Below are 26,407 nucleotides of genomic sequence, written 5' to 3' on the forward strand. Positions count from 1 at the left end.
ATCTGAAGAAAAACTTCCTTTTACCTCTTCCTGAATGATCATATAAACAAACTAGCTTCTGTACTATCTCCCAGGTTTTAAAGATTTTTACCAGACTGATTTTTTAGTTTTTTTCTTAATTTTAGTTTTTATGTGTATGTTGGAAAGCCACCCCATAAAATATATATTTTTGATGTTTGGCTAGCCATTTGTTTAATAAAATGGTAACTATGTAAAGAATTTCTTTGTGTTCAAATATTTAATTAAGTTCCCCTCTTCCAAATAGATTTGAAATGTTATCCAATATGCTCACAGAAAAGCTTGACTATATGGCAAAGCGTGTAACAGAGACAAAAAATGTACAGGATGAGCTGGACCAAATGCAGGATACGTACAAGTAGGTCATTTCATTTTATATGTATAAAATACCTTGCTAAAGAGTAATTTTCTCTTTCTAGTGAAGATTCTCAGAATCAGAAATGTAACAAGGAGACAACTGATACAACTAATGGAAAGGATTTGCAACCCAAGTTGTTAGAAAAGTTGATAAAATTTCAGGCAAAAGTTTAAACCATAGTTTAGCATTGTGGAAATGAGCTGAAATAAATCTGGGGTTTACAAGACTGTCTCTCTTTCATGTGGAAGAGGTTCCAGATAAACTATAAATTCTTGTTACATTTGAAATCAGGAAATATCCATTTGATTCTTTATTGTTTAAAATATTATTCTAATTTGCTGGTTGGTTGCAGGGCTGAAAAACTTAAAATATCACTGCATCACATAATGCATATTGCATCATTTCAGTATATACTGCTGCAGGAAGGGGTAAAATGAGATACCCATTTTTGGTAAGGAAGAAAGAATCTATCCACTCCACCCATCTATCTAAGGATCCTGCCTTGGACACCTCATTGCTACATGTTCATGGAGAGTTGTCAGACAGCTAACAAGTTAGGCAGGCAGCTCTTCCCATGTATTAAAATGTTATGTTACATTGTTCTAAATCAGAGGTGGGCAACCTACTGCCCTTATGTCTCAAGCAGCTCTTCAGCACCTTTCTTTGTGGCACCCAGGACTTAAATATTATTCCATTGGCCCTGCCTCCTCAGGAAGTGGAGAGTTAACTCTATGTTTTTGTTTGATGAAAAGAGCACCTTAAGTCCAACTTTCTGTTTTCATGTATTTAAGAGGTAGAAAGAAGATCAAAAGCACCTGTTAAGCCCTGTAACTGGCAAACTAAAGAGGCAAGAACCACACAGAGTTCAGAAAGGCATCTAATGCTAGTCAGGGATTAAAAACATAATTTTAAAAACTGAATTCCCAGACAAACTTACAGTGAGTCAATTTAGTTGGAATACTTTTGAAACCCTTCCTTGTCATAGCCCCCACATCTGGTTGGGTTGCCTCTTCTCACATAAGACTGAGTTCCTTCCCTGCCTCCTTCTCACAATCTCAGGATCAAGGAGGACTTCTTTAACATGCTCATTGATAAAAGAGGGCTAAAGTGAGCACATGTCCAGTTCTCTCTCTCTTATTTTATTTTTTCGCCATAAACTTGACAACAAGACTTTGTGAGAGTCTAGCTTTCTTCATTACTATTAGGGAGATTGATATGAATAGTAGATCAGCTCTCACATAGTCTGTCTTACTTTTTCATTCTCTCTCTTTCTCACGCACACACACACACATGCTCCTTAACTTCATCCCCAGTTCTCAAATTTAAAAAAACAACTTTTATTCCATGTCACGTATCCCTCCAGAAGTTGGGTTCCACAAATGGCTGTTCCTCTGCTCCAGGAGAACCATTCTAAATAATGAATAGATTAGTAGGTATTATGATCTCTGACTGTAGCACCCATATAGTTATTCATGTTGCTTGAAGCTTTTTGAAGAAATTAGAAGAAATATTCAATTGTCTTTAATAATTAAAGTAGCTTTATTGGCCATCTTTCTCAGAACATATAAAATGATTCAAAACAAACAAAAAAATCAGTCTTTTTCTGTTAGCTGCCAGCTTTATTATAACAAAACCCTGGAAAATTAAAGTACATCTTTCTTTGGATAATCATAATTAAAAGTATGGGGAATAGCAGTGGCTGAAATATTAGCACAGCAGCATAGTCTTGGGGAACCCTTTAAGGATTTTTTTTAAAATTCACATCTCCATTTTATTAATCCAACGAAGTATTTTAAATCATTTCTATAAAAGGGACTTTTAAGTAGTACCATATATTGCTTATGGATGTTTAAAATTTTGTGTTAAAGTTCTGAATTTGGCATAAGATTACTTACCCAAAAAGGAAATAGTATGATGGATATGCATATCCCTTCTTAAATGTATATATCAATTTATATAAGTTCCTAATTTATGCAGGGTTGTTATGGTTTGGCTTAGTTTGATTTCTGTTTATTTATTATTCATTTATTCATTCTTGTTTTTAAATTTTCAGTGATTTGTTGATCACACTATGTTTAAGTAAAACTGAAAAAAATTACACTTCTTGTTTCAGCGATGCACATGATAACTATACAAGAGAGATCGCACTGTTAGAGATAACATTAAAAAAAGAAAGTGAAAAAAGGTACAATATTCTGTGAAAATAACAATTTGTTATGAAGTGACAAGCAAAACTGGGGTCAGTTGCTGCTTATGGTGGAAAAAACCAGCATACGTTTGCAGCTCCCCAGATACTGCCAAATAAATGCTATGTATTTATTTATTTATTTACTTACTTACTTACTTACTTTGTATGCTGTCCATTCCCAAAAGCTCTGGGCAGTTAACAGTTAGAAACCTCACTAAGCAACACACACACCCCACTTAAAAAAAATAATTAACTGCCAAGAAGAACATGAAGTAAATTAAGCCTGCTTTGTTTCTAATTGTGAAAATGTTTTTAAAATGGCTTCTTCAAAACTGAGCTCATCCAAAACAATAATATCATGAGAGGCCCAATTTAACCAAAACACAAATTTATCTGCTATATTTAAATAGAGTACATCCAGGAGTCCTGAGCATCTCAGTACAATGCCTATACATCCCAGTTGGTGGGATGAGGGCAAGAGGATATTGGCTTGCAAGGTAGTCCCTGAACTAGAGATCCTAGCTTGCCTATAGAAGCATGAGCCTGCTTGGGATGAAACTGCTTTGATGGTATACTGTATGGGCAAAATGTGCTATCATCAGGGTATGATGAAGGCTGGTGATGTAGCCTCCTTTTTCCTCCTCTTATTCAAATGCATTAGGTGACAGTCTTGATTGACTGAAGCCATGATATGTGGTGAAGACCAATATCATAGGTCTACCTGTTGTTGACAACCATGGCATATGGAAAATTGTGACTTGTATTAGTGTAGTGTAGTGTAAAGAGAATGAAATAAAATAGAAATAAAGTTGTTTGTAAAACTAAGAAAGGGGTAGGATGTATAGAACTGAATGAAGGTGGTCTGATCTTGTGGAACAGAGTTGATGAATAGAAGTGAAGGTGTAGATTGAATTATGAACATATAATTATTTGTACACAGTGTAAACACCACATAGTTTGTACAGTGAAAACACTACACAGAAATCCCCCCCCCAGTCATGTAAAACCCCATACATGGGGGCATGACCTAATATAAGATCTGAATCTCTGCTCTGAGAGCTTAATGGAAGGTGGACTGTATGTACCATCCTGATAGCATTTCTAAGATACTCCTTCCTTCAGCTGCAAAAGGAATAATGGAAAGTTATGCCCATTATCCACCTATTGTTACTATGACGTCACTGTCTCTTTTCATTTACCATACATACTCACTGATTGTGAATTGTATGTGTTTTCTCCTTTACTACTAGAAAACAGTTTCAAATCCAACTTACCAAAATTACATCTGTATATCAGAATTTTATGGAAGCCCATGAAGAATTTCTCAGCGAGTCAAAGCAAAAGATTGAAGCTGCCACAAACTTCCTTAACAAGTTAAACCAGGAGGTATAATACCTATTAGGGTACTAACACTAAATCATGTTGTAACATAGATTTTCTACAGATGTGGCACATTTTGGACCCATTTGCTATATATACACTTGAATTCATGGACATGATAAGTATCATTGCCACTATTTCAAATATTGCTAAAGAATTCATATTCACAGAGTGGAACCTTGTATCCTCCCTCAAGTCAGTGTTGCTCATTAAAAGGCATTAGGATCTGATGGGAGTCTCTGCCACCTGCCTCAGTCTGTGGAGAGGACCTTGTTCTTAAGGAGGGTTGGAAAATCTCTGTGAATGAAAAGTTACTATCATACTACTAGGTGTAACATAAAGGAAAGGATTTCAGGGAAGGGTCAGAATTGATTTTGGATCCAGTAGAGAGTGGTTCAGTCAAAGGGCTTAATGTATGCCAATGAACAACAACAATAAACCCAGATACTGATATTAAAAAACAAATGACCTCGCTTTACTGTCAGAGTAGAGAGGTAGACAAGATTATAGCTGTATCCCCCTCAGCACTTTTTCAGTAATGCTAGTCCTCAGCATTTGGGGTGTTTGTTTTCTCACATAACATATCAAAACTAACTTGAATGGAAATAGTTTAGGGAAGAGACAAAATTATCTTTTAGCTGAGTCAGTGAAGAGGCCCAGTTTCCCATGAATAGCCATATGAGAAGTGGGCTCTGCTTCCCTTCTGAAGCCAGAAGAAAATGGGTTGTCATCTAAATTTCTTCATTTCAAATTATGTGCCAGGATCCTGAATATGCCAGAACAAAAACCTAATGGTACAAACAGGCATGTAACACAGATCAGCCCTTTCAAAATAGGTGTATAGTTGAGAAGCGTAGACTTCTCCCCAGCCTTCACCTCAGAATTTGTCATCCCTTATTAGTGGTAGAGCTTTGGACATAGTTGTTCGTTGGCTTTTAGCATGATCATTTTACAACTGATACTATGTCAGTTTTGTTTTCTGGGACAGCTTCCTGTGGTATGAAAAAGCTGGGATTTCGATGACTTGAATTTGCTTTTGAGACAATGCTGTATATGTAACAATTCAGTTGGTACATTCAATCCAGAGCATATTCTCTCTCAATACTTGATCATTGAACTGAATACTGCAACACAGAACGGATCTCAAAGCAGAAAAAGTCTTCTAATTAAATATTGATTGATTCTATAAATGCCAAACTGAACTGAAATTTCAACATCTGCACATTCATGTACACTTCTATATTATTAGAGCAGACTGACGTTGCTGCTTTTTCTTATTTTCTACAAATAGAATGAATATCTCAGTAAAGAAATAAAGAAGTCTAGGGAGATAGTGAAACACCTCACTGCCAAGCTGCTTAAAAAAGAAACCCACTATAAGAAACGTGAAGCTAACTTAACAGCAGAACTTGAAAAACTTGAGGCAAGAGATTTGTATTTTAATACATTTTTGTAACTGTCTTTTATTATTTATTTATGAAAATAAATTTGACTGAAGTTTTAGCCAGCCTGTTTAGAATCAGAAGGAAATAGAAGCACTTAAAAAAAATCAGATCGCTAAAGTGGGGGGTGAGAGAGAATACTTGTGAATCAGGAGTTTTCATTGCTTCCAAGCCACTGGAGCTGATTGAGTTGTTGGGCTGCTAGGATAAGAAGAGCCTTCAATTCCCTGAAGCATTTTGATGTAAGGCTTCCTTTGGATAAAAGCTTTAAGGTAAAAATGAAGCTGTGCTCTCTGATACCTACTTGACACTAAATACAGAATTACTGGAGAAAAAAGATAGAGCTACTAGAGTTAGGTAGAAATCAAGTTACAGACAACTGCTTGTTCTCTTTTCCAATTACCAGCACACCCGTCAAGTGTAATCTGACTGTCTCAGATTTGCAGCCCAGAGGGAATGGAATGGAGAGAGAGTGGGGTCAATGGCAAAGTCAGATTGGTGTTGATGGCAGGAGGAATTTGACTGGTCATGTAAGAGATGTTTAGAAGATAAGGATTTGCTTGTGGATAGGGGAATGTTAAACCTGGTGATAGGATGGGGAAGCTAGAGGGCTTCTAAGTAGAGAAGAGGTGGCCTGGGGTTGTATCCAGGACACCTTCTGGAAGAAGATACAGCTATGTAATCTAGGTAATGGGTACATCTCTGCTTGAAATTGTTGAGAGTACCAAGATTCTGAATCTAACACTGTTCTGCAAGCTGGAATTTACCTCACAGTTGTATAATTGCATTGCACTCTGCATTGGGTTTCCCTTGAAGATGACTCAATTTGCAGCTGATCCAGAATACAGTAGCACAGGCAGTGCTGAGCATACCTCAGTATGCCCTTGTGATCCTCTTGGTCTGTGAGCTGCACTGGTTGCCAGTAGGCTTCCAGGTGCAATTCAAAGTGCTGATTATCAGTTACACCATATGGCCAGGTTATCTGAGGGACTGCCTATTTCCTATTGCCTGTGCCTGTCTACTGAGATTAAAATTGTTTTTATTGTCTTGTTTTCATGTTTTAAATCATGTGTAAACTGCCCAGAGTTGCTGGGAGTCAGGCAGCATATACGTTTAATAAATAACAACAACAGGATTGGTATGCTTTGGGTTCCCTCGATCAAATAATGCCATCTATTGAAAGCCAGGAGGCATGCCTTCTCTGTTGCAGTGCCTGCCCTTAGAAACAATATCTCCAGCAATCTGTTTATCCCACCCTGATAATGTTCCACAAGTCTTCAAAAACTTGGTTGTTCTCCCAGGCCTTGTGTGTGAAGCCCTGGGTTGTTGGTTATTGTGTTGTTGTCCAGATGCTTAGCTTCTTTTTATTGTTTTCCTACTTTAAGTGTAAGCCACCCAGAGTTGATCTGTTGTTGGGTGGCTTCTAAATCAATCAGATAGATGGATGGATGGATGGATATGATAGATAGACAGATAGAGTTAATAGGGTAAATAGTGATCAGTTGTTGTGCTACTTTGTTAGAATATTAGGAAGCCCATTACCACTTTATGTATAAATTGTCCATGTCTGTTTTCCCTCCTAAAAGGAAGAATACAATTTTAAAACAAAAACTATGGAAGAAATGGAAGAAAAATTACAAGAGAATACTCCCCTCTCAGAAGAACTACAAAAAGAATTAGCAGAAATAAGGACCAATTATGCAAAACAAAAGAAAATAAACACTGGTATATTATCCATGGATTGCAGCATCTCTTACCTTTGTAACTCATCACAGAGTGATAATAAAGATATGAGATAAGTGCAGAAAAAGCAAAATATCCTACTTCGCAGTATTTTTCTTCTCCTAACTCTTGATCTTATTTATGTGAGTGATGGTGTTCATGTTCTGCCTGTCCCAGGGTCAGTACATTGCCATCTCTCAATGATAAGGCTAGGATTTTGCATAGTGGACAAGTTTACTTTAAGAGTTGTAATTTTCTTTCTTTTATTTTTTTAGGGCATATTACTTTTATTGAATATTTTATTTTCTTTGTCAAGCAATTAGGAAGAAAGGTCATACTATGGATCCATGTCAGTCCTGGCTGGCCAGGGCTTCCCAGGAAGTGACCAATCACTTCTGCAAGAATCTGTTACTATAACCTGATAATAAAAATAGTATTAGCTTGTATGTCTTTGGTTTCCAAGTTTGGTCTACCTTGAAGGGCTGACATCAATCTTGCAAGTCTGATTGCACTTACTATTTGGTAAAGCCAAAATCTGTCTTGTTCCCCACATTTTCTGCTGGTCTTGTGGGTCATTTCCTGTCCCCCTCTAGCAGGTTAGACTACTGTAGCTTATATTAGTTTAACTTTTTCTCCTCTGTTTATTTATAGAATTACAAGAAGAAGAATGCACACTTAAAATAGGCATAGAGCATTCATTAAGGGAAATTAAGAACCTTGAACGGCAAAAGGTAAGCAGACAGGCACGATATCTGCTTCTTACCATATGTCACTTTCTGATTGTGTGTGAGCAGTCTTTCGGTGGCTAAGGGCTCCACTTACACCTTTTGTTTTGTTTTTTAAATATTTTTCGTTAGAGATTTTAACAACAGTAAAAGATAATCCAATTTGAAATAAAAAAGAAAGAAGAATGAAAAGAAAAATGAAAAGTACAGAAAGAAAAAGAGAAAAGGGAAAACGAAAAAATATTTAAAGAAGTGACTTCTGATCTTCTGTACAACAAGTACAAGAAAACTTTATTTCTCTACCCACTTTGATATTATATTACACAAATCACTTCTTCCTATATCCCAGACCTTATCCATCCACAAATCCACAACTCTTTAAATGTTACTGTCCAGGATCAGCAAAAAGTCCATAAAGGGTACCCAGAACTTTATAAAAGTATTTATTTTATCCCTGATCAAACAGGTTAACTCTATATCCCTTCCTTTTGCTTCTAACAATCTTAATCTTTACTTCATTAAAATGCTGTTGTAGGATTTGATCACCATCCAAATTTTGATTCTCCCATCTGAGGAGCTTCTTCATGACTTTAACAACACTCTTTTGTAAATCCAATAATGAGTCATTACCCAGGACATTTTTCATCTCTTGGCTTATTAGTATTTCCACTTTAGTTTTCATCTGTCTTATAGTCCACAACTTCTATTTTATTTTCTGATATTTCTGCATAGGTTAGGATTTGTTTTATTTCTTCATCCTGTTGGCCTGTAAATTCTTCAAAATTATTCTCCTTCACATCTTTTTTTCTTTAAAATCTTTTTTGAATAACACATTTGCATAGGCAAATATTGTTGCTGTCATTGTAACTGCAAGCTTCTTTCCCATTTCTTCAAAAATCCTTTGAAGTGTCTCCAATGTAGTATCTTGAGGGGGAGATGGGCGGTGAATAAATTTATAAATAAATAAATATAAATTAAAAAATATTTAACTGTCATTTTTACAAGCGTCACTGCCGATCATCAATTTCAAAAGTAAAAAGCAGGCTTTTCTTTCTTTTTTGTCCCCTTTGCCTGGGGGTCTTTAGTCTGTTCTAGTGTCTCATTTCTGTATCACATAGTCTCCTTCAAAAATTGTTTTGCTTTATTTAAAAAAAACAAAACAGCCTATCATCTCTTTCCTGAAAGACTAAACAATTTCTGTTCTCACAAGATACTGTTTTGTTTTTAATTATTTCAAAATCTTATAGCAAAAGTCATAATATTTCAAATATTTCTGGTCCCTTGGTTCGTTTTAAACTTTCTTGGATTAAAATTTTAACTAGTTTACTTTGCATCTTCGCATCTTTAAAATGTTACAATTTTTCCCTTCTTTCTGGAATGAAGGATCACTCACCAGGTAGTTTTTCACACTTGTTGCTTGGAAGACCTCTTTTAACTTTAAAATAGTTATATTCCAAAAGTTTTTAGAAAGTGAGGCTTGACAAACCCAATGTCCATATAGGCTCTGCTGTGGTTGATAGTTTGATGGCTTTCCTCATCTTCCAGTGCTCAAACCCACGAGGTGATTGTTGTCCTGCGAGGAGGAGCCATTTGGAGCACAAGTGGGCAATCTCTCATCCTCTCCTTATCCAGAGAGGCTCCATGGGACAGCACTTGTCACTGGTCCATCGGTCTTGGCCACAGTGTTGTCTCCACTCCTTTGGAGACGTCTTAGCTCACCATTCCCTCACTCGGAAGTTGGCTTCACTTACACCTTTTGAAAGACAAGAAGCCACTGTAGGTGGAACAACGATGCAAATTATGTGGGGCTATACTCCATTTTAGGTGGGAGGGTTCTTTGTGCTTGTGTGGTTTCTTTAAGTTAAATCTGCTGTAGGATTTCCACAATTTTTTATGCATATCCTCCCTCAAAAAAGTTAGAAATTCTGCCTCAAATTTTCAACATTTGTGGGTCAGCAACAGTTCTGAAAGACTCAGACAGGCCACAGGACACACGTGTGGTTTTTATATTATTTTGTTAAATGACGCTGTCATCTAAAATCATTATAGCAATACCATTCAGGAGTTCTCTGGAAGCCTTTAGATGAGAAAAGTGGGTTTCATGGAAAAGAAGCACTGATTAAAAACCTGCACAGTAATATCTACTTCCTTAGGCTTAGCTTTGATTGACAGAAATAGATCACATCAGAGAAATGTGTAGCTCAATAAAATACGTAACCTTGGCTGAAAAATATTTTTTCTTCTAGCTTCCTCTATTTTATTTGTGTGATTTATTTAACCTTCACAGACTCAAGCCAATTTACAGATATTAAAATAGCAATAAAATAAAATTACAGAAATTTCAACAATTATTACAAAAACTGCAACATTTATAACTACTATCAAATAAGAAAAATATATACATATATGTACATATAAGTGCCTGTGGCTTTACATTCAGTCCCCAAAGACCTTCCAGAAAAGTCAGATTTTTACTAACTTCCAGAAGGCCATAAGGGTGGGGGCCATCCTCACTCCGATAGCAAGCTGTTCCATAACAGGAGAGCTGCCACTGAGAATGCCGAATGTCAGGTCCTCTCATGCATACCTCCTGGTAAAGAGGGACCTTTAGTAGGCACTCTTCGGCCATTTGGGAATGAGGGTCTGTTAGACACTAGGCTATGAGTCTTATAGGGGTTTAAAGGACTTTTTGTCTGAAGACTAGCAGAGTGCATCCATGAACACCAACTAGCAGTCAGAAGACACTATGAAAACTCCCTAATCTCACAACACATGGACAGACTGGGAAAAAAACACTAGGGAATTCCTGGAAGCTTGGCATTCAGACAAATCAGCCATCAATAGACACATAGAGATAAACCACATTTATACACCACTCAAAAGAAACAAAAAAGCTAAGAAGGAAACAAAAAGACCAGAACACATCCTCTCCAGCAGCCTACACCCAGATAAAGCAGGGATTAACACCAGACAAACACCACCACAAAACAATAATCAAGGAACTACCAAAGAGAAAACCACACCTCCTCAAAACTGGCAGGGCAAGCTACTACATATAAACAGGGAGCAAACCCCACACTTACACTGATGATGTTACCTAGTTGGGTAATGAAATGTCTGCAAACAAACAACCAAGCTTAAAGAGCCCGAAGGACTTTACAAACTAAATACAAGAAAGTGAATTCAAGGTAGCATCTATTCTACAAATAACTTGTTTGCAGGCTACGACTGGGCAAATTGTTGGAAAGTATGTTCATCCTTATTTCTCCTTCACTTGTTAAGCATTTTGATTGAAAAGCTGACACTGATCATACTGGGAAGTTGTGTCAGTAGGGATTACAACTAAGTACTATATTTAATTATTACATCAATTATTAATTAGATTAACTCATACATTCAGGTAATTAGTAATGCAGCAAAAGAATTACAGGCATGAATGCATGGCTCTGAATTGTCAAGTCTTGCATGCAGTAGTTACGAAAAAAGGCCTACGATAATTCTAAATTGGCTGCTAGCATCACCTTTGTTTTCAATGGATATTTTTTATTGTTATTGTTATTTTTTATTATTGTTTTATTGTTTTACTCTTCAAGATTCTAGTTTGGTGTGCTTTCTTGCTTTTGAAGATGAAGCTTCCAGAAAAATCAAATACTAATATTTCAAATTTCTCTTCCTTCCCTCAAGTTCTCATCACTCAGCAAGACTTTTTAAAAGATTTATGATATAAATATTTTTGTAAATGTTATGAAAGCTTACAGCCTGAATTTGCCTGACTTCCTGTTTTCTTCTTAGCAATCTTACCTTTGTATCATGTACCTAAGATTATAACTACATAAGATGCATCAATATTTACTGACAGATGTCTGCAAAGACTGAACTCAAGAAGAACAGGGATATGGCATTCGAGCAACTGAAAAGTTTTACATGCTCTATAAAGTTTATTGAGAGAGACAACTATGAAGTAGACAGAATGCTCTTCATTTTAAATGCAGAAAATGCCCGGTTAAGAGCAGTGAGTATTTTGAGAGGGGGGGTAGTTTGGCAATTTCAAGTCTGGCAACCTCTTTACAACAGCAATTCTGTGGTGGCCATAGAGAGGAGAAAGGCATTATAAAAATGCCATTTTGTACTCATTACTGCCTTTCAATGGTTTGGATTGTGTAAGAAAAATGTATATTTTGCATAGGGTTGCCAAACGGAATCATTGGCTTTACTGACATTATGGTGTTTGCTTTCAATGAATCAGGGAAATGAAAGGCACTGTCTTTCTTGAGTGTTAATTTACGTTGAGTGTCTCTAGAGGAAGCTAGTTTTAGGGAGGGCATGCTAAACCTGATTGAATCTTAACCTCATTTGATTGACTTTTAAAATACATATGCCCCGTGCATATTATGGTACCGCTGTCTCCTGAATTATAGAACTTCTTTTTCTTTTCTCTTAATGTACATGCTTGCCCTTTAGATATGCATGTTACACATCTAACAATCTATGTTCTTCATTCCAAGTAAATGAATTCTACAATATATGAGTTTTGAAAATGTCATGTGATCTTCGTCATTTGTTTAGTATTTGATGCATACAGTTTACTTTGTGGGAATGTTTTGAATCAGATTTCTAAAACTTACTGATGTCATGTAAATCCTGAAATTCTGCAGGAGTTGCTTGCCAGAGGGGACAGGAGTGGCAAAAGGACAATCTCTGTATCAGAAGGGGTTGGGCGTGGGTTGCATGTGATTTGCAGCATATTTGCCCAGGAGTTATGTAGACAGGCCAGGATATGTGGAAGAGGCACATGGGGAATAGTGGAGAGTTGTCATTTCTACTCCAACTTTCTTCTGCAGATCACTGGCTTTGTTTAGAATAATCCCTGTTAAACGCTATGCTGATTCCCTATAAAGAAATGGGGCATTGTTTTTGGTTATAATTGTTTAATAATCTGGTTTGAAGATTACAGGAATTGTCCATGTAAAACAGAAAGTGCAAACATCCATCTCAGTTGTACGTAGAGATGGGTAAAAGAAAAGTAAAATGGGCCTGTCTCTTGCAAGAATGGAATAAAAGCATAGAGTAATTGGAAGGTGGTGGAAAAGATTAAAAAGAAGATGAGGATTAGATGGAAATGACATATGTCCAGAGAGTATAATCAAAAGAAAATGAGGATTGGTAGGCAGTCCTTAGGAGAGAGTAATAGAATGTGAAGGGCCCTTCCAGCAGTTTCTTTGATGACCAAATCATGTTTTAAGAATTACAGCTTTAAGAACAGGTGCCAGATTTGCTGGGGGCAGCACCCAGCTGGTTTTGGCTGATCTCAGAAAAGCTTTAAAAAAAAGCTTGGTCTTCATTAGAGATTTGGAAAGTTGGAAAAAAACATCCTGGAAGAAGGTTGTGGCAAGCCACCTCCACATTATTACAAGAAAACATAGCTAGTTGCCAGTAATTAGACTTGAGAGTTAGACTTGAGAGGTATATTTTACCCTGATTTGCTTGCTTTGCTTCAACCTCCCCCATTCTTACTCACTACACAACAGGTATTTTTAAATTAGAAGCTGCTGGAAAGGTTTTCAATGTTTTGTACGTGGGAAACGCTAGGCACCAATAGCTTCTACAAAAATGTTTTAATATTTTTTCCTGTATTCTTATAGGGCATTGCATATCTCAAAGAAGATATTTCCACAATAAACAGTGAGGCAAAGCTCTATCAGTCAAAGAGACAAGAAATCCAGCATGCTAAAAAAGTTCTTTATGGTGAGTGTTATGTGGCAAGAATTTCCACTCCAGCTGCTATCGTTAAAAAAAAACTTGCTGAAAATGAACTAAAAAAATACCCACAGCAATAGAGACATACATTTGGCTTGCCTCAGCAAATGTTAGGGTATAACTTCACGACTATTTTTCCTATGTTCAATAGAGGGTCAGCCCCTGTACCAACAGAACTTTAGCCAGAAGATGGAACAGAGTTAAATGGACATACTGCATACAGGATCAGTGGCAGATGGTTGCCAGCACTGTGGCATCCCCTTTTCTTTCTGAGATATGATGGTTGCTTAATGGGTATCATGTGTTAGCAGAAGGAAATGTGGAAAGCAGAGCCCATGCAAGAAGTAACTTAATGAGTAATACAGGGTCTACATACACATATGCACATATCAGAGTGTATATGTATTATTAGTTTATATACAATGTATGAAACATTTCCAGACAGACTCAAAAGATCTCTACAGATTTTTTAATAAACATAACTTACAGCATGTACAATATATTAGGCCATCTTGACAGGAGTCCCTAACAAATCTTTGGAATATCCTACCTAAAGGATATTTCATGCCAGATTTCAACACCTGATCTAGTGGGTTTAATTATACCAGTGTTTCTCAACCTTGGCAACTTTAAGATGTGTGGGCTTCAACTCCTAGAATTCTCCAACCAGCCTTGGATGAGAAACAATTACACATTAAGTTTGTCCTGGTAATGAAAATTACTTTTATTATCATGGCTGTTAAATACCCATTTTCAAGTAATGATTTATACTGAACACCATAATGGAATCTCAAGGAAAAAAGAGCACTGAAAAGTTTTTTTTCCCCCTGCAGGAATGAGTGACAGATGTTAAAAAGGAACTGAAGTTAAGGTTCCTCAGGGTGTCATCAGCCACTCAGAACAAAACCACCTTCTAGCTGCACTTTAAGCTATTAGGTGTCTTCCTATAGACTCTGCTATCATTTAACAGAGTTAAACACAGTTTAAGTTAATTTACATTTTAGAAATTCGGGATGTCCTACATGTTTAATAAATGTAGTTTAAAAATGTCATTTACTTTGTTACTGCATATTTAAGTATGTTATTTACCCCTTCTAAAATATATATTGTCATCTATTCTCATTTATACTATAAAATTCCTTTTTTAGAACTGTTTGTCAAGAAATGGATAGAGGATGAATACCTACAAAAGGTATGTTGTGGGATTATTACAAAAATAATGGGGAAAACTATTTAAAAAATAAGGTCCACTGAGAATTTCTCCTTTACTAGCTCCCAGGAATGAAACGGTATATCTGCTACTGTTATTTCAGCAGGGCTTACACCCAACTTCAGTATTTTGCAGCTTGAGTTTCAGAATGAAAAGGGAAACAAAAGCAAATAAAATGTTGGATGTTAATCTTGCAAGAAGCATTGCATACAGCTGCTTTGCTCACTTTGATTTTGAAGATAGGGTTAAATAAAACTGCCTTGGTATATGTGGACAAGGTTGAATATATGCCAATTACCTACACAGTGAATTGGGTCTGGCAAGCAAGAATTCAATTAATTTTATTTTGGTCATAGACCAGACAAGCAAGACAATTTTTACACTGCAAGAAAGATGAGTCCTCTGCACAGTTTAGATTACACATAGGGCAATTTGGGATTATTTTTCTAGTTCTGTCACCTGAAGTTGAATAATTTCTGGTTACCAGACTTTTTTTGGTTAATGTCTGGCTTGATGGATGGCAACCAGGTTATATTAAGTTCCAGAAGAACTTGAAAACCTGGTTCTGCCGCCTCGCCTGGGGTGGGAGAGGCAATAGCTCATCTTGGGGGTGGCTAGCACCATAGATCTCTCCCCACCAAATAATAGCTTTGCCCCTTGGATTTCGTATCTATTTTATTCTTATTTATTGGTTTATATATCGTAATTTATATTTTATGATTTTAACTCTGATTTTATTGTAAACCACCCAGAGTCCCCCTCTCTTGGGGGAGATGGGCAGTAATAAAAGTTTGAAAAAAAATATAAATAAATATTAAAAGCACAAAAATAATTGTGCTATATAATATAATCCCAGGTTAGATTAAAAGCACAATCCTATTTCTATGAGACAGCATGGACTTAGTGTCAAGCATGCAAACAAAAAAATTATATTAAAAAAAATAAGAGCCATAGTTCCCTTCAAATGGCCACCTGTCACACATGATTAAAAAATGAATGTCTAGTTGATAACTAGCATAAACTAGGGCTAGAATACAGTATCATTTGAATGGAGAAAAAAACAGTAAAATTTAATTCTGCCAATTTGGTCGCTGCATCTTGTTACATATTCTGTTGCTATCCATGATAGCAAGAAAAATAATGGCTTTTTTCTCCCTAGTGTGGCTTTGCTGAGACTCAAACTACAGCTATTATTTAAGAACAAGCCATTTATGAGAGCTGCTTTCTATTCTTAACAGCCTTCCATTTCTCAACAGATGAACCCAATTAAATAGAACGCTCTCTTAACTGTCCTAAGGTTTGGGATCTCATATCATTTTAAATTTAAGGAATCATTGTAGCTATACTCCCACTATTTTTTATGTCAAACTTATTTCCTTTCTGTCCTCTTCCCCCAGCATAAAGCTCATGTTAAACATTTCAGAAGAGTCCAGGCACATTTTTAAAAAGTGAAGAAAATCCAGGTTGCCTTTTTGCAGTAGAAAATTTATTTTCTCATTGTTTTCATCCCATTGCAGATGTTTTTTAAGTACCAGCATGAGATCTTGATTATACTGGAAGAATTTGTCAGAAGAAATAGAAAGAGAAATGTTAAGCTTGACTATGTTCATGAAGGGCTACAGCTAAACTATGAGGACATGGAGGCTCTGCTAAAAATCCAATCTGTACCAGATACTGACAGTGTAAGCTTTTCCTTCCGGTGAAGTGCCAAATGTTTGTTAATGATGTGTGTTAAAAAAGCAAATATTACCTTCTTCAAAACAGATCCTTCATAGCTTGTATATGTCACATACAGAGTACCAGGACAAAATATCTAACTCTACCAATTTTAGAATGGCAGATACTAGTTTTCATACTACTATTTTTTTGTTTGTGTGTTAGGACAAATACGATGTCCTTTATTGCTTCATTTAGAAAGGAACACAAAGTATGCAGGTTGATTGCTAAATATTTTTAAAATCATCAACCTGACCAGTGAAACTTTGCTGCTTTTCCATCTCTAAAGGAAAAAGGTAGGGTAAAGGTCCAATCATGTTCTCCCCCCAGTTTCTCTAACACAAACTCCGGAAATCCCAAGGAACTGCATAAGTGGCTGTTTTGTGGCCTTTGTAGAGTTTCTTCTGACCCTGAAGAAATTTTGAAGCAAGAAATGTGGTTTAAAAAAGAAAGTAATAGAATGAAAAAAAAGCCATCTTGCTAATATCAGAAAGCTGAGTTTTATTTATTGCTCCAGCCATTGCAATTCTTAAAGATAAAGATGCCCTGGGAATTGTATCCATGCAATTTTCTGATCAGCACTGTGGAAATGCTTCCTCTGGGTTTTTTTTTTATACTTCGTTTACTCAATAGCTCTGGTATTTCCTGATGTCTCCCATCCAAATACTAATTAGGTCAAACTCTGCTTGGCCTTTTTTTTTTAATTAAGAATATCCCCTCTAAACCAAAAAGACTTGCTTACTGTCCTAACAACCAGGAAACACACTGAGACAAGGAACTGGTCTCTAATATTTATTGCTAGTACTTAACAGGAATCCTAACAAACTGAAGAAGCGTGGGAAAACCCAGACATATAACCCCCAAGGGTTAAGGCGGTCCCGATCTGTGTCTCTTTGAATGGCTGAACAATTCATCAGTGCTACGCATGCGCTTGACAGTCTGGATGGGAGCCCCCTGCTCGCCATCCTTACTCATGACACTTACAGTTACATTTCTGAAATATATATCTTAAAGTAGCAGGTTACAGGAAGCCAATCATACTCCAGGTTATAAAGATTTTATTCAGAAGAAGGAAAAACAGATAAGGGACAAACTGCTTTAACCACTGTTGTTTATTCGTTTAGTCGCTTCCGACTCTTCGTGACTTCATGGACCAGCCCACGCCAGAACTTCCTGTCGGTTGTCAACACCCCCAGCTCCCCCAGGGACGAGTCCGTCACCTCTAGAATATCATCCATCCACCTTGCCCTTGGTCGGCCCCTCTTCCTTTTGCCCTCCACTCTCCCTAGCATCAGCATCTTCTCCAGGCTGTCCTGTCTTCTCATTATGTGGCCAAAGTATTTCAGTTTTGCCTTTAATATCATTCCCTCAAGTGAGCAGTCTGGCTTTATTTCCTGGAGGATGGACTGGTTTGATCTTCTTGCAGTCCAAGGTACTCTCCGAATTTTCCTCCAACACCACAGTTCCAAAGCATCGATCTTCCTTCTCTCAGCCTTCCTTATGGTCCAGCTCTCGCAGCCATATGTTACTACGGGGAACACCATTGCTTTAACTATGCAGACCTTTGTTGTCAGTGTGATGTCTCTGCCCTTAACTATTTTATCGAGATTTGTCATTGCTCTTCTCCCACGGATTAAGCGTCTTCTGATTTCCTGACTGCAGTCAAGAACTGCAGTAATCTTCGCACCTAGAAATACAAAGTCTTTCACTGCCTCTATGTTTTCTCCCTCTATTTGCCAGTTATCAATCAAGCTGGTGCCATAATCTTGGTTTTTTTGAGGTTTAGCTGTAAGCCAGCTTTTGCACTTTCTTCTTTCACCTTCATCACAAGGCTCCTCAGTTCCTCTTCGCTTTCAGCCATCAAAGTGGTATCATCTGCATATCTGAGATTGTTAATGTTTCTTCCAGCGATTTTAACTCCAGCCTTGGATTCCTCAAGCCCAGCATGTCGCATGATGTGTTCTGCGTACAAGTTGAATAGGTAGGGTGAGAGTATACAGCCCTGCCGTACTTCTTTCCCAATCTTAACCAGTCCGTTGTTCTGTGGTCTGTTTTTACTGTTGCTACTTGGTCGTTATACAGATTCTTCAGGAGGCATACAAGATGACTTGATATCCCCATACCACGAAGAACTTGCCACAATTTGTTATGGTCCACACAGTCAAAGGCTTTAGAACAGTCAATAAAACAGAAAGAGATGTTTTTCTGAAACTCTCTGGCTTTTTCCATTATCCATCGGATATTGGCAATTTGGTCCCTAGTTCCTCTGCCTTTTCTAAACCCAGCTTGTACATCTGGCAATTCTCGCTCCATGAATTGCTGAAGTCTACCTTGCAGGATCTTGAGCATTACCTTACTGGCATGTGAAATGAGTGCCACTGTTCGATAGTTTGAACATTCTTTAGTGTTTCCCTTTTTTGGTATGGGGATATAAGTTGATTTTTTCCAGTCTGATGGCCATTCTTGTGTTTTCCAAATTTGCTGGCATATAGCATGCATTACCTTGACAGCATCATCTTGCAAGATTTTGAACAGTTCAGCTGGGATGCCGTCGTCTCCTGCTGCCTTGTTATTAGCAATGCTTCTTAAGGCCCATTCAACCTCACTCTTCAGGATGTCTGGCTCTAGCTCACTGACCACATCGTCAAAGCTATCCCCGATATTGTTATCCTTCCCATACAGGTCTTCTGTATATTCTTGCCACCTTCTTGATCTCTTCTTCTTCTGTTAGGTCCTTGCCATCTTTGTTTTTGATCATGCCCATTTTTGCCTGGAATTTACCTCCGATGTTTCTAATTTTCTGGAAGAGGTCTCTTGTCCTTCCTATTCTATTGTCTTCTTCCACTTCCACACATTGTTTGTTTAAAAATAATTCCTTATCTCTTCTGGCTAACCTCTGGAATTTTGCATTTAATTGGGCATATCTTCCCCTATCACTGTTGCCTTTTGCTTTCCTTCTTTCTTGGGCTACTTCTAGTGTCTCAGCAGACAGCCATTTTGCCTTCTTGGTTTTCTCTTTCTTTGGGATGTTGCTACCTCCTGAACAATGTTGCGAACTTCTGTCCAGAGGTCTTCCGGGACCCTATCTACTAAGTCCAGTCCCTTAAATCGATTCTTCACCTCCACTGCATATTCCTTAGGAATATTAGTGAGTTCATATCTAGCTGCTCTGTGGGTCTTCCCTAATCTCTTTAGTCTGATCCTAAATTGTGCAAGAAGAAGTTCATGATCGGAACTACAGTCAGCTCCAGGTCTTGTTTTTACCAACTGTATAGATGTCCACCACCTTTGGCTGCAAAGGATGTAGTCAATCTGATTTCGGTGTTGTCCATCTGGTGAAGTCCATGTATAAAGCCATCTCTTAGGTTGTTGGAAGAGAGTCTTTGTTATGCAGAGTGAGTTGTCTTGGCAAAATTCTATCAGCCTATGTCCTGCTTCGTTTTGTTCTCCCAGGCCATGCTTACCTGTAATTCCAGGTGTCATTTGACTGCCCACCTTAGCATTCCAGTCTCCCGTGATGAAAATAAATCTCTTTTAGGCGTCTTGTCCAGTAGGTGCTGCAAATCCTCATAGAACTGCTCTACTTCAGCTTCTTCAGCATCTGTGGTTGGGGCATATATTTGGATCACCGTGATGTTAGATGGCTTGCCCTGAATTCGAATTGAGATCATTCTGTCGTTTTTTGGATTGTATCCAAGCACTGCTTTACCCACTTTACTATTAATTATGAAGGCTACTCCATTTCTTCTGTGGTCCTCTTGTCCACAGTAGTAGATCTGGTGGTCATCTGATGTGAAGTGGCCCATTCCAGTCCATTTCAGTTCACTGACGCCCAAAATGTCTATCTTGAATCTTGACATCTCACCAATAACCACATCCAATTTGCCCTGGCTCATAGATCTTACATTCCAGGTTCCAATGGTGTGTTGATCCTTAGAGCATCGGATTCGCTGTTCACCACCAGCACTGTTGGCCGCTAGCCGTCCTTTCGGCTTTGAGCTAGCTGCGTCATCACGTCTGGGGCTAGTTGAACTCCTCCTCTGTTCCTCCCCAGTAGCATTTTGACCATCTTCCGACCTGGGGCTCTCATCTTCTGATGGTATACCGACATATCTCTGGTTGTACTGATCCATTTAGTTTTCATGGCAAGAATACTGGGGTGGGTTGCCATTACCTTCCCCAGGGATCGCATTTTGTCTGACCTCTCTGTCATGACCTTCCCATCTTGGGTGGCCCTTCATGGTTTAGCTCATGGCATCATTGAGGTGCTCAAGCTCCAGCACCACAACAAGGTAACAATCCTTTGCTGAAGGCTTTAACAACTAGGCATCCTAAAATCTGAGTAAATTATCAATTCCACTTACATGCCTAGAATCTGCATGGAGTTTCAAGATGTATTTATCATTTTGAAATCACTTTCTATAGCTGAAAACAATCCTAAAATGTTTGGTTCAGTGGTGGTGGACAAGTAGTCTCTTTCCTGTTTATTATACTTGATAGTTTTTTTAATATCTTAGTAAAACTGCTTGTGGATTTAAATGTGAGAAGAATGTGCTGGCTGAGTCTCAGATGAAGGAGCCTATAACCCATAACAAAATTGTAGAGTTATGCAGTCTGTACAACCCTTTTGAATAGATGCTTTATTTATTCTTTCATTTGTCAAATTTACAGGCTGCCAACTTCACAAAATGAAAAACACAATGTTATACATAAAACAACACACAATGTAATATAAAACACAAGCAGCATATGAGGCACATAACGTATCTATGTTACTCACAACTAGAAGGGGGCCCACACAAACTACCTAGCCCCTGGCCTGGGGAAAAAACTTTTAAAAATCACCCAAAGGCAGGCATTTGTTTGCAGTCCATCACTGAGTTCTGGTGTTCCTTTTCAAGTGCCGATGGAAATTCTGTCAAAGTGTTTGTTGTAAAAGAGGGAGGGATGTTTCACTGCCACCTCCAAACTTGAAATGACTCACAAAAAATATTTTAATGCAGAGCAAATGTTCAAGGACTTGCTGCTACATAATTTCTATCTCATGTAAATGCTTGTTTGGATAAAAGTGTTTGTAAAGCTATGTTCTGTCAAATCTTTTCTCTAGGACAAAACAGACTAGAAGGCCTTATGAACTGAAGCTAGAATACTGAAACTTTTATTCTTCTATGAATACAGATTCAAAGATGTGAGAAAATACTGCACTGTGAAATCAATAAATAACACTGTTTTCAAATATGTGGTACAAATTATTCAGACATAACAGACCAATGTAAAACATAAATACAGAACAAGCTTAGAGACTTAACTGCTAAAATCTGTGGGGTCCTTGGTTTCTGCAGCTGATAAAGAAGTCTTAGGGCATCACACACCCTGGGTACCCACACATTGTTTAGAAAATTTGTCTTCTAGTTGGTACAGTGGTGAAGTTTTGATCCACAAAAGGAGAACAGCTTTACTTGAAAGATGATCCATAGCAAGCTAACAACTAAGGTACGGATAGCTGGATCCAAGAAGACTGACTCTCTTTTGGATATGCTACTTACCCAAACTGTTATTAGTTATCATTAACGTCCATTTGCTCCCTCAGATAATATCCGGGAAGGCTCAGTGTATTTTGCAGTTAGCAAATAAAAAAGAGCTGGTGCAGGCACCAAGGCCAGCAAAGGCAAGTCCTGGTAAATGTTGCTCAGCTTGGAAATGGAGATAATTCCGTAGGCATGCAGCAGCCAATGGCTAAACAGAACAATAAGCCTTTTCTTCCTGACAAGCAGATCTTTGAAAGTCTTGTAAAATGGAAGACAAGATATTTCCATTAGTTTCTATTTTTATAGTAATCTACTCATAGGTACAACTGGAACATGAGATTCAGGGATTCTGCTGGACTAACTTTTCCATCTTGATGATAAACTACATCTCAGTAATGCTCCCAAACCAACATCTGATTAGCTTACTTCCATCATGCAGGAAGTCACAGTACAGGGATGTAAACTGATCGATTAGAATCTCTAAAGGAGGGAAGTCAGCAAAAAGCTTTAACCTTTTATTCATTTATGGATCTTGATGGAAGATTGTGTTTGAGCGCACACTCTTCCTCAGCACAACAGGCTGAGAGATCACATTCTCAAGAACTGTCTGTATAAATTTTAAAGGCTTCATTAAACTGTTGCTCTAGTAGATTTTTTTTCCTAGTCAATGCTGGCAGAGCAAGGTATCCAACAGCTTCGTGAAAATCATGACTGCTGAATAGAAAGAGAATTTCTGTTCAATAGCTTCAGCAGATTCAGTGATTCTTCACAGATGGTGCATATAAGATACCAAAGCAATCAGCCCCCAGAATCTCATAGCCTACTGATAGTTAATAATTCTGCTAAGATATAGCTCAGATAGCCAATTATGTATTTGTAGCTATACTCATTTCTTTTGATTCAAAATCGTTTCTTTTTAAAAAATGAAAATACATTTTAAAAGATGCAGCGATTTACTTACTTCTACTTCAGAAGCTGATAGATATACCACCAGGGTAACAAGAGATAACACTATGATGATATATGGGAAAGCATAGTCTGGAAGGAAAGAGGGGTCTGTTATACTCACTTTTACCACATCAGTTAAGCAGAACAGATAGGTAAGCAATTATTTTTCTCACTATATCCAAGAGGAAATCCTCCTGGATTCAGTGGAACTGCCCTCGGTAAAGTACATTGGACATTATATTTTGTTACAGTCAAGGAAAAGCACTCATAAGGCCAAATGGTCCTCAGGTGATGTATTGTCCACAAAAAAGACTGATGTAATTCCTATCCTCTGGTTTAAGAGTTTCATGAAGACAAGCTCTAATCTCAGTATTTAAAGACTTTCTCCTTATTTTTAGGATGCACTGAAGCTCAGAATCTGCCTACCAGTAACACATTTACTGAACATCTTATAAATATGACCTGGCTGACACATTATGCTAAACCGTACCATGGTTTGTTTGGTCTGGTTTTGATTTAATTTGTGGTGGGAACCCAGACAACTGTAGCTTAGTATGATGTGTGAACTCAGTCTATATTTTTTTTCTAAGCAACATGTTTGTATCCTGCCACTTCCACGACAGGCTGTGTGTTTCATACCGGAGGGAATATAAAAGAACTTACAGAGCAAGCCACCTCCAACAGCCTGAAGCACAGTCAGAATTGGGAAGAAGTAAAGAGCTGCATAAATACTCTTAAATCTATCTGACTTTCCCAGCCCACAAGCAATCTTCTTTACCAGCAGAGGACGAAGAATCATCATCAACACCAAACAGAAGGCATAGTATATGAATACAATGGTGTAGCTGAAAGAGAGGATTATCAAAATTAGCACACTGTGACCTAAAGTTCCTAGAACTAACAGCTGCATAACAAAATCACTGACAACTTACTTCTTCTCAAACTGTCTGTAAGACAGTGAACCAGTCTGTCCTAAAAGCCATGTTCTATCCCTTTTGGCAGCTTTCTAGGTCTTTCCTATAGCATTATATCAATACTGTGCTTTCATACTACAGACAGGCTTGCAATCCAAATGAAGATCAGAGTTCTTGGTACTGTCACATCTTGTCCCCTTGATTGCAGCATGGGAAAGGGATCTCTATTGTATTCCAGCACATGTGCTTCTTAATCTTATTCCCATTTTCCTTAACTGGAAAAACCTAAGCAGATGAGGATGGGTGGCAATTTGGCCATCCCAATTATTACCACAGACCATACATAGCCTGACATCCACATTATCCAAAGGATCCATATGAATCAGTTATTGTTGAAGTAAGTACAGACATGCAGCTGTCAGAATTTATATAACATGAGAAAGGGTCATTGAGAAAGCCTGAACAATGAACTCAAATTGGCTGTTCCAAACTTAAATTTATTTCTCTGTTTTCTCATGTCTTATCACTAGTTTTCTGAATTTGGACGATAATAGCTCTCACTTTAGGAGCCAGTTCATAGGTCATGATATCAGAGTTTTTGAGAAACCTGAGTTATCGTGATCAAGTGAGGTTCTGCTTATGAGCAGGAACAGTTCAACAAAGCAGAAAACTACTGTTTGCAGTTTAATTAGTAATACTGTATACCTGAATTAATATATCAAAGTACCCACTTTGCATGGGAAAAGAACGCTGTGAAAATTCCTGCCTGAATTTCTAGAGAGCAGCTGCCAGTCAATAGTTCATGTTTGCACAATGCACTTTATGTAAACATCACAGCCCAATCAGCAGTGGAGTGGGGATGGAGGGTTAATTTTAGCCCCAAATAGCCATCTGTTCTGGGGAAATGACTTCAGAGATGAAACAAGGATGTGCTGGTGTTCCACTGCCTTGCTGCTAGCTTCTGTGTTGCTAAATTAAACCAATACTGTGCTTGTTGCTAAATTAGCTTTCCCCTGTCAGCCATGTCAGGCAAATGACGGGAGAGAGGCTTGACTTTGTCTTCTTGCTGCAAGGAAGGTGTGGGATCCTAGAGCAGCCTTTCAAAATGAAACTTCTCTAGGAACTCCTGTTTCTGTTTCACTTTTAGCTCCCAGCAATCACATGGAGGGTGTGATTGATAAGGAGCACAAGCAAGGGTAGGGGGGAGAGAATGGGAAATATTCCCTTGATTCTGTTTATGGCAGCTGCAATTCCAATCCCATCACTCAGATGTTAAACAAAAGTACTGCCACAAAAGATATTAGCCTATTGTTTATAATTAAAGTTTAAAAAAAGAAAATCAGGGTTACGTTTGTGCCTTCCCCTGGCTACCAAATAACTTTGCACTGGCTATAGTCGTGACAGTAGCTAAAGCTATACACCAATACTCATTTTACCTAGAAATAAACCACATTTAACCCCAGAAAGTTTACTTCTGAATAGATAATCTTAGAACTGAATTACACGGTAATTGCAGTGCAAAGGTCTTGACTTTTGTTCAAAGTATCAGAAGGCTGGCAGACCTTTTTTGTGAACTTCCACTAAAGCACCTGGTACGAAATAGTTAAAACAGAGGTTGCAAGTCATGTACTCACAGGGGATAGACAGCTTCATGGGTACAGTGAATAGTAGTAACGTAATCGGGACTTGGGTTGTAAAGCATTGTATACCAGTCAGAAAGCATCATCACTCTGCACGAACGGATGTGCAGAGAGCCCATGGGGTCACTTACAAGCAGGGTAATAACTGCTGCCACACTACACTCAATTGAAGCAGTGATGTGCTGGAAAAGTGCACTGGAGCTACAGAGAAAAGATAAAATAAAACAAGTACTGAAAACAAGACAGCTGAGTGCCATCAAACATTAACTCTCTTATCACTCTTGGGGAGCATTTCAGGACCTTCAAGATGACATCTCTCTCATAAGCAGCAGGCAGGATCTAAGAACATTTTCTCCATGTGAAAAAGGTGTCCTGACCTTCCAGACTTAGCCTGCTTAATTGTAGAGAAGTTCGGAAGCTGAGTTAACTTTTGACAAATCTCTCATTAATATTTTTAAAAATAAGAGCTTTTAATACCAAATTTACCTAGGATCATATCAATGGTGAAAGGTGCAAGCACCGAGTCATGTCTGACCCTTTGGGGGGACACCGCTTTTGCGACGTTTTCTTGGCAGACTATATCAGGGTGGTTTGCCATTGCCTCCCCCAGTCATCGCCTTCCCCAGCAAGCTGGGTCCTCATTTTACCGACCTTGGAAGGATGGAAGGCTGAGTCGACCTGAGCCGGCTACCCGAGAATCCAGCTTCTGCTGGGATTGAATCCAGGTCATGGGGAGAGTTTCGGCTGCAATACTGCCACCAATACTGCCACCTACCACTCTGTGCCACACGAAGCTATTGGATCATATCAATACATACATACACAAACTTAAAATCTAGTTATTTTTATAAGTTCACACAT

General features: G+C 38.0%; 2 protein-coding genes and 1 long non-coding RNA gene across 5 annotated transcripts in view; 2 read left to right on the plus strand and 1 right to left on the minus strand.

The window, feature by feature from the left end:
• The window catches only part of JKAMP (JNK1/MAPK8 associated membrane protein), a 288,079-nt gene that overhangs the window by 258,170 nt on the left and 3,502 nt on the right, over positions 1 to 26,407 (minus strand). For 2 of the 3 annotated variants that reach the window (XM_063290467.1, XM_063290466.1), the window contains exons 4-7: positions 25,541 to 25,747; positions 23,656 to 23,837; positions 23,006 to 23,082; positions 21,139 to 22,302 (exon numbers count right to left, since the gene is read on the minus strand). In XM_063290467.1, coding sequence (XP_063146537.1) covers positions 22,084 to 22,302; positions 23,006 to 23,082; positions 23,656 to 23,837; positions 25,541 to 25,747 — 685 coding nt within the window. In that variant the 3' untranslated portion in view covers positions 21,139 to 22,083. Of the gene's footprint in view, positions 1 to 21,138; positions 22,303 to 23,005; positions 23,083 to 23,655; positions 23,838 to 25,540; positions 25,748 to 26,407 lie in introns of those variants that run through there. The other variant, XR_010066944.1, reaches the window with a different exon arrangement.
• Positions 2,503 to 5,355, plus strand: LOC134490721 (uncharacterized). The gene is made up of 3 exons (XR_010067243.1): positions 2,503 to 2,561; positions 3,815 to 3,950; positions 5,236 to 5,355. It is a non-coding gene; the product is annotated as an uncharacterized LOC134490721 (long non-coding RNA).
• On the plus strand, positions 6,977 to 16,828 carry LOC134490726 (uncharacterized). Its single transcript, XM_063293972.1, has 6 exons — positions 6,977 to 7,111; positions 7,760 to 7,839; positions 11,693 to 11,845; positions 13,476 to 13,578; positions 14,739 to 14,782; positions 16,318 to 16,828. Exons 1-6 carry the CDS (start codon positions 7,000 to 7,002, stop codon positions 16,501 to 16,503), a joined length of 678 nt encoding a protein of 225 aa, XP_063150042.1. The 5' UTR covers positions 6,977 to 6,999; the 3' UTR covers positions 16,504 to 16,828.

The sequence above is a fragment of the Candoia aspera genome, chromosome 1 (assembly GCF_035149785.1).
Source record: "Candoia aspera isolate rCanAsp1 chromosome 1, rCanAsp1.hap2, whole genome shotgun sequence".
NCBI classification, from domain to species: domain Eukaryota; kingdom Metazoa; phylum Chordata; class Lepidosauria; order Squamata; family Boidae; genus Candoia; species Candoia aspera.

Coding starts and splice junctions, on each gene's coding strand:
- LOC134490726 (XM_063293972.1), top strand. CDS start 7,000: ATGGAAGAAATGGAAGAAAAATTACAAGAGAATACTCCCCTCTCAGAA. Junction 7,840..11,692: donor AGAACCTTGAACGGCAAAAG/GTAAGCAGACAG, acceptor ATTTACTGACAG/ATGTCTGCAAAGACTGAACT. Junction 11,846..13,475: donor AAAATGCCCGGTTAAGAGCA/GTGAGTATTTTG, acceptor GTATTCTTATAG/GGCATTGCATATCTCAAAGA.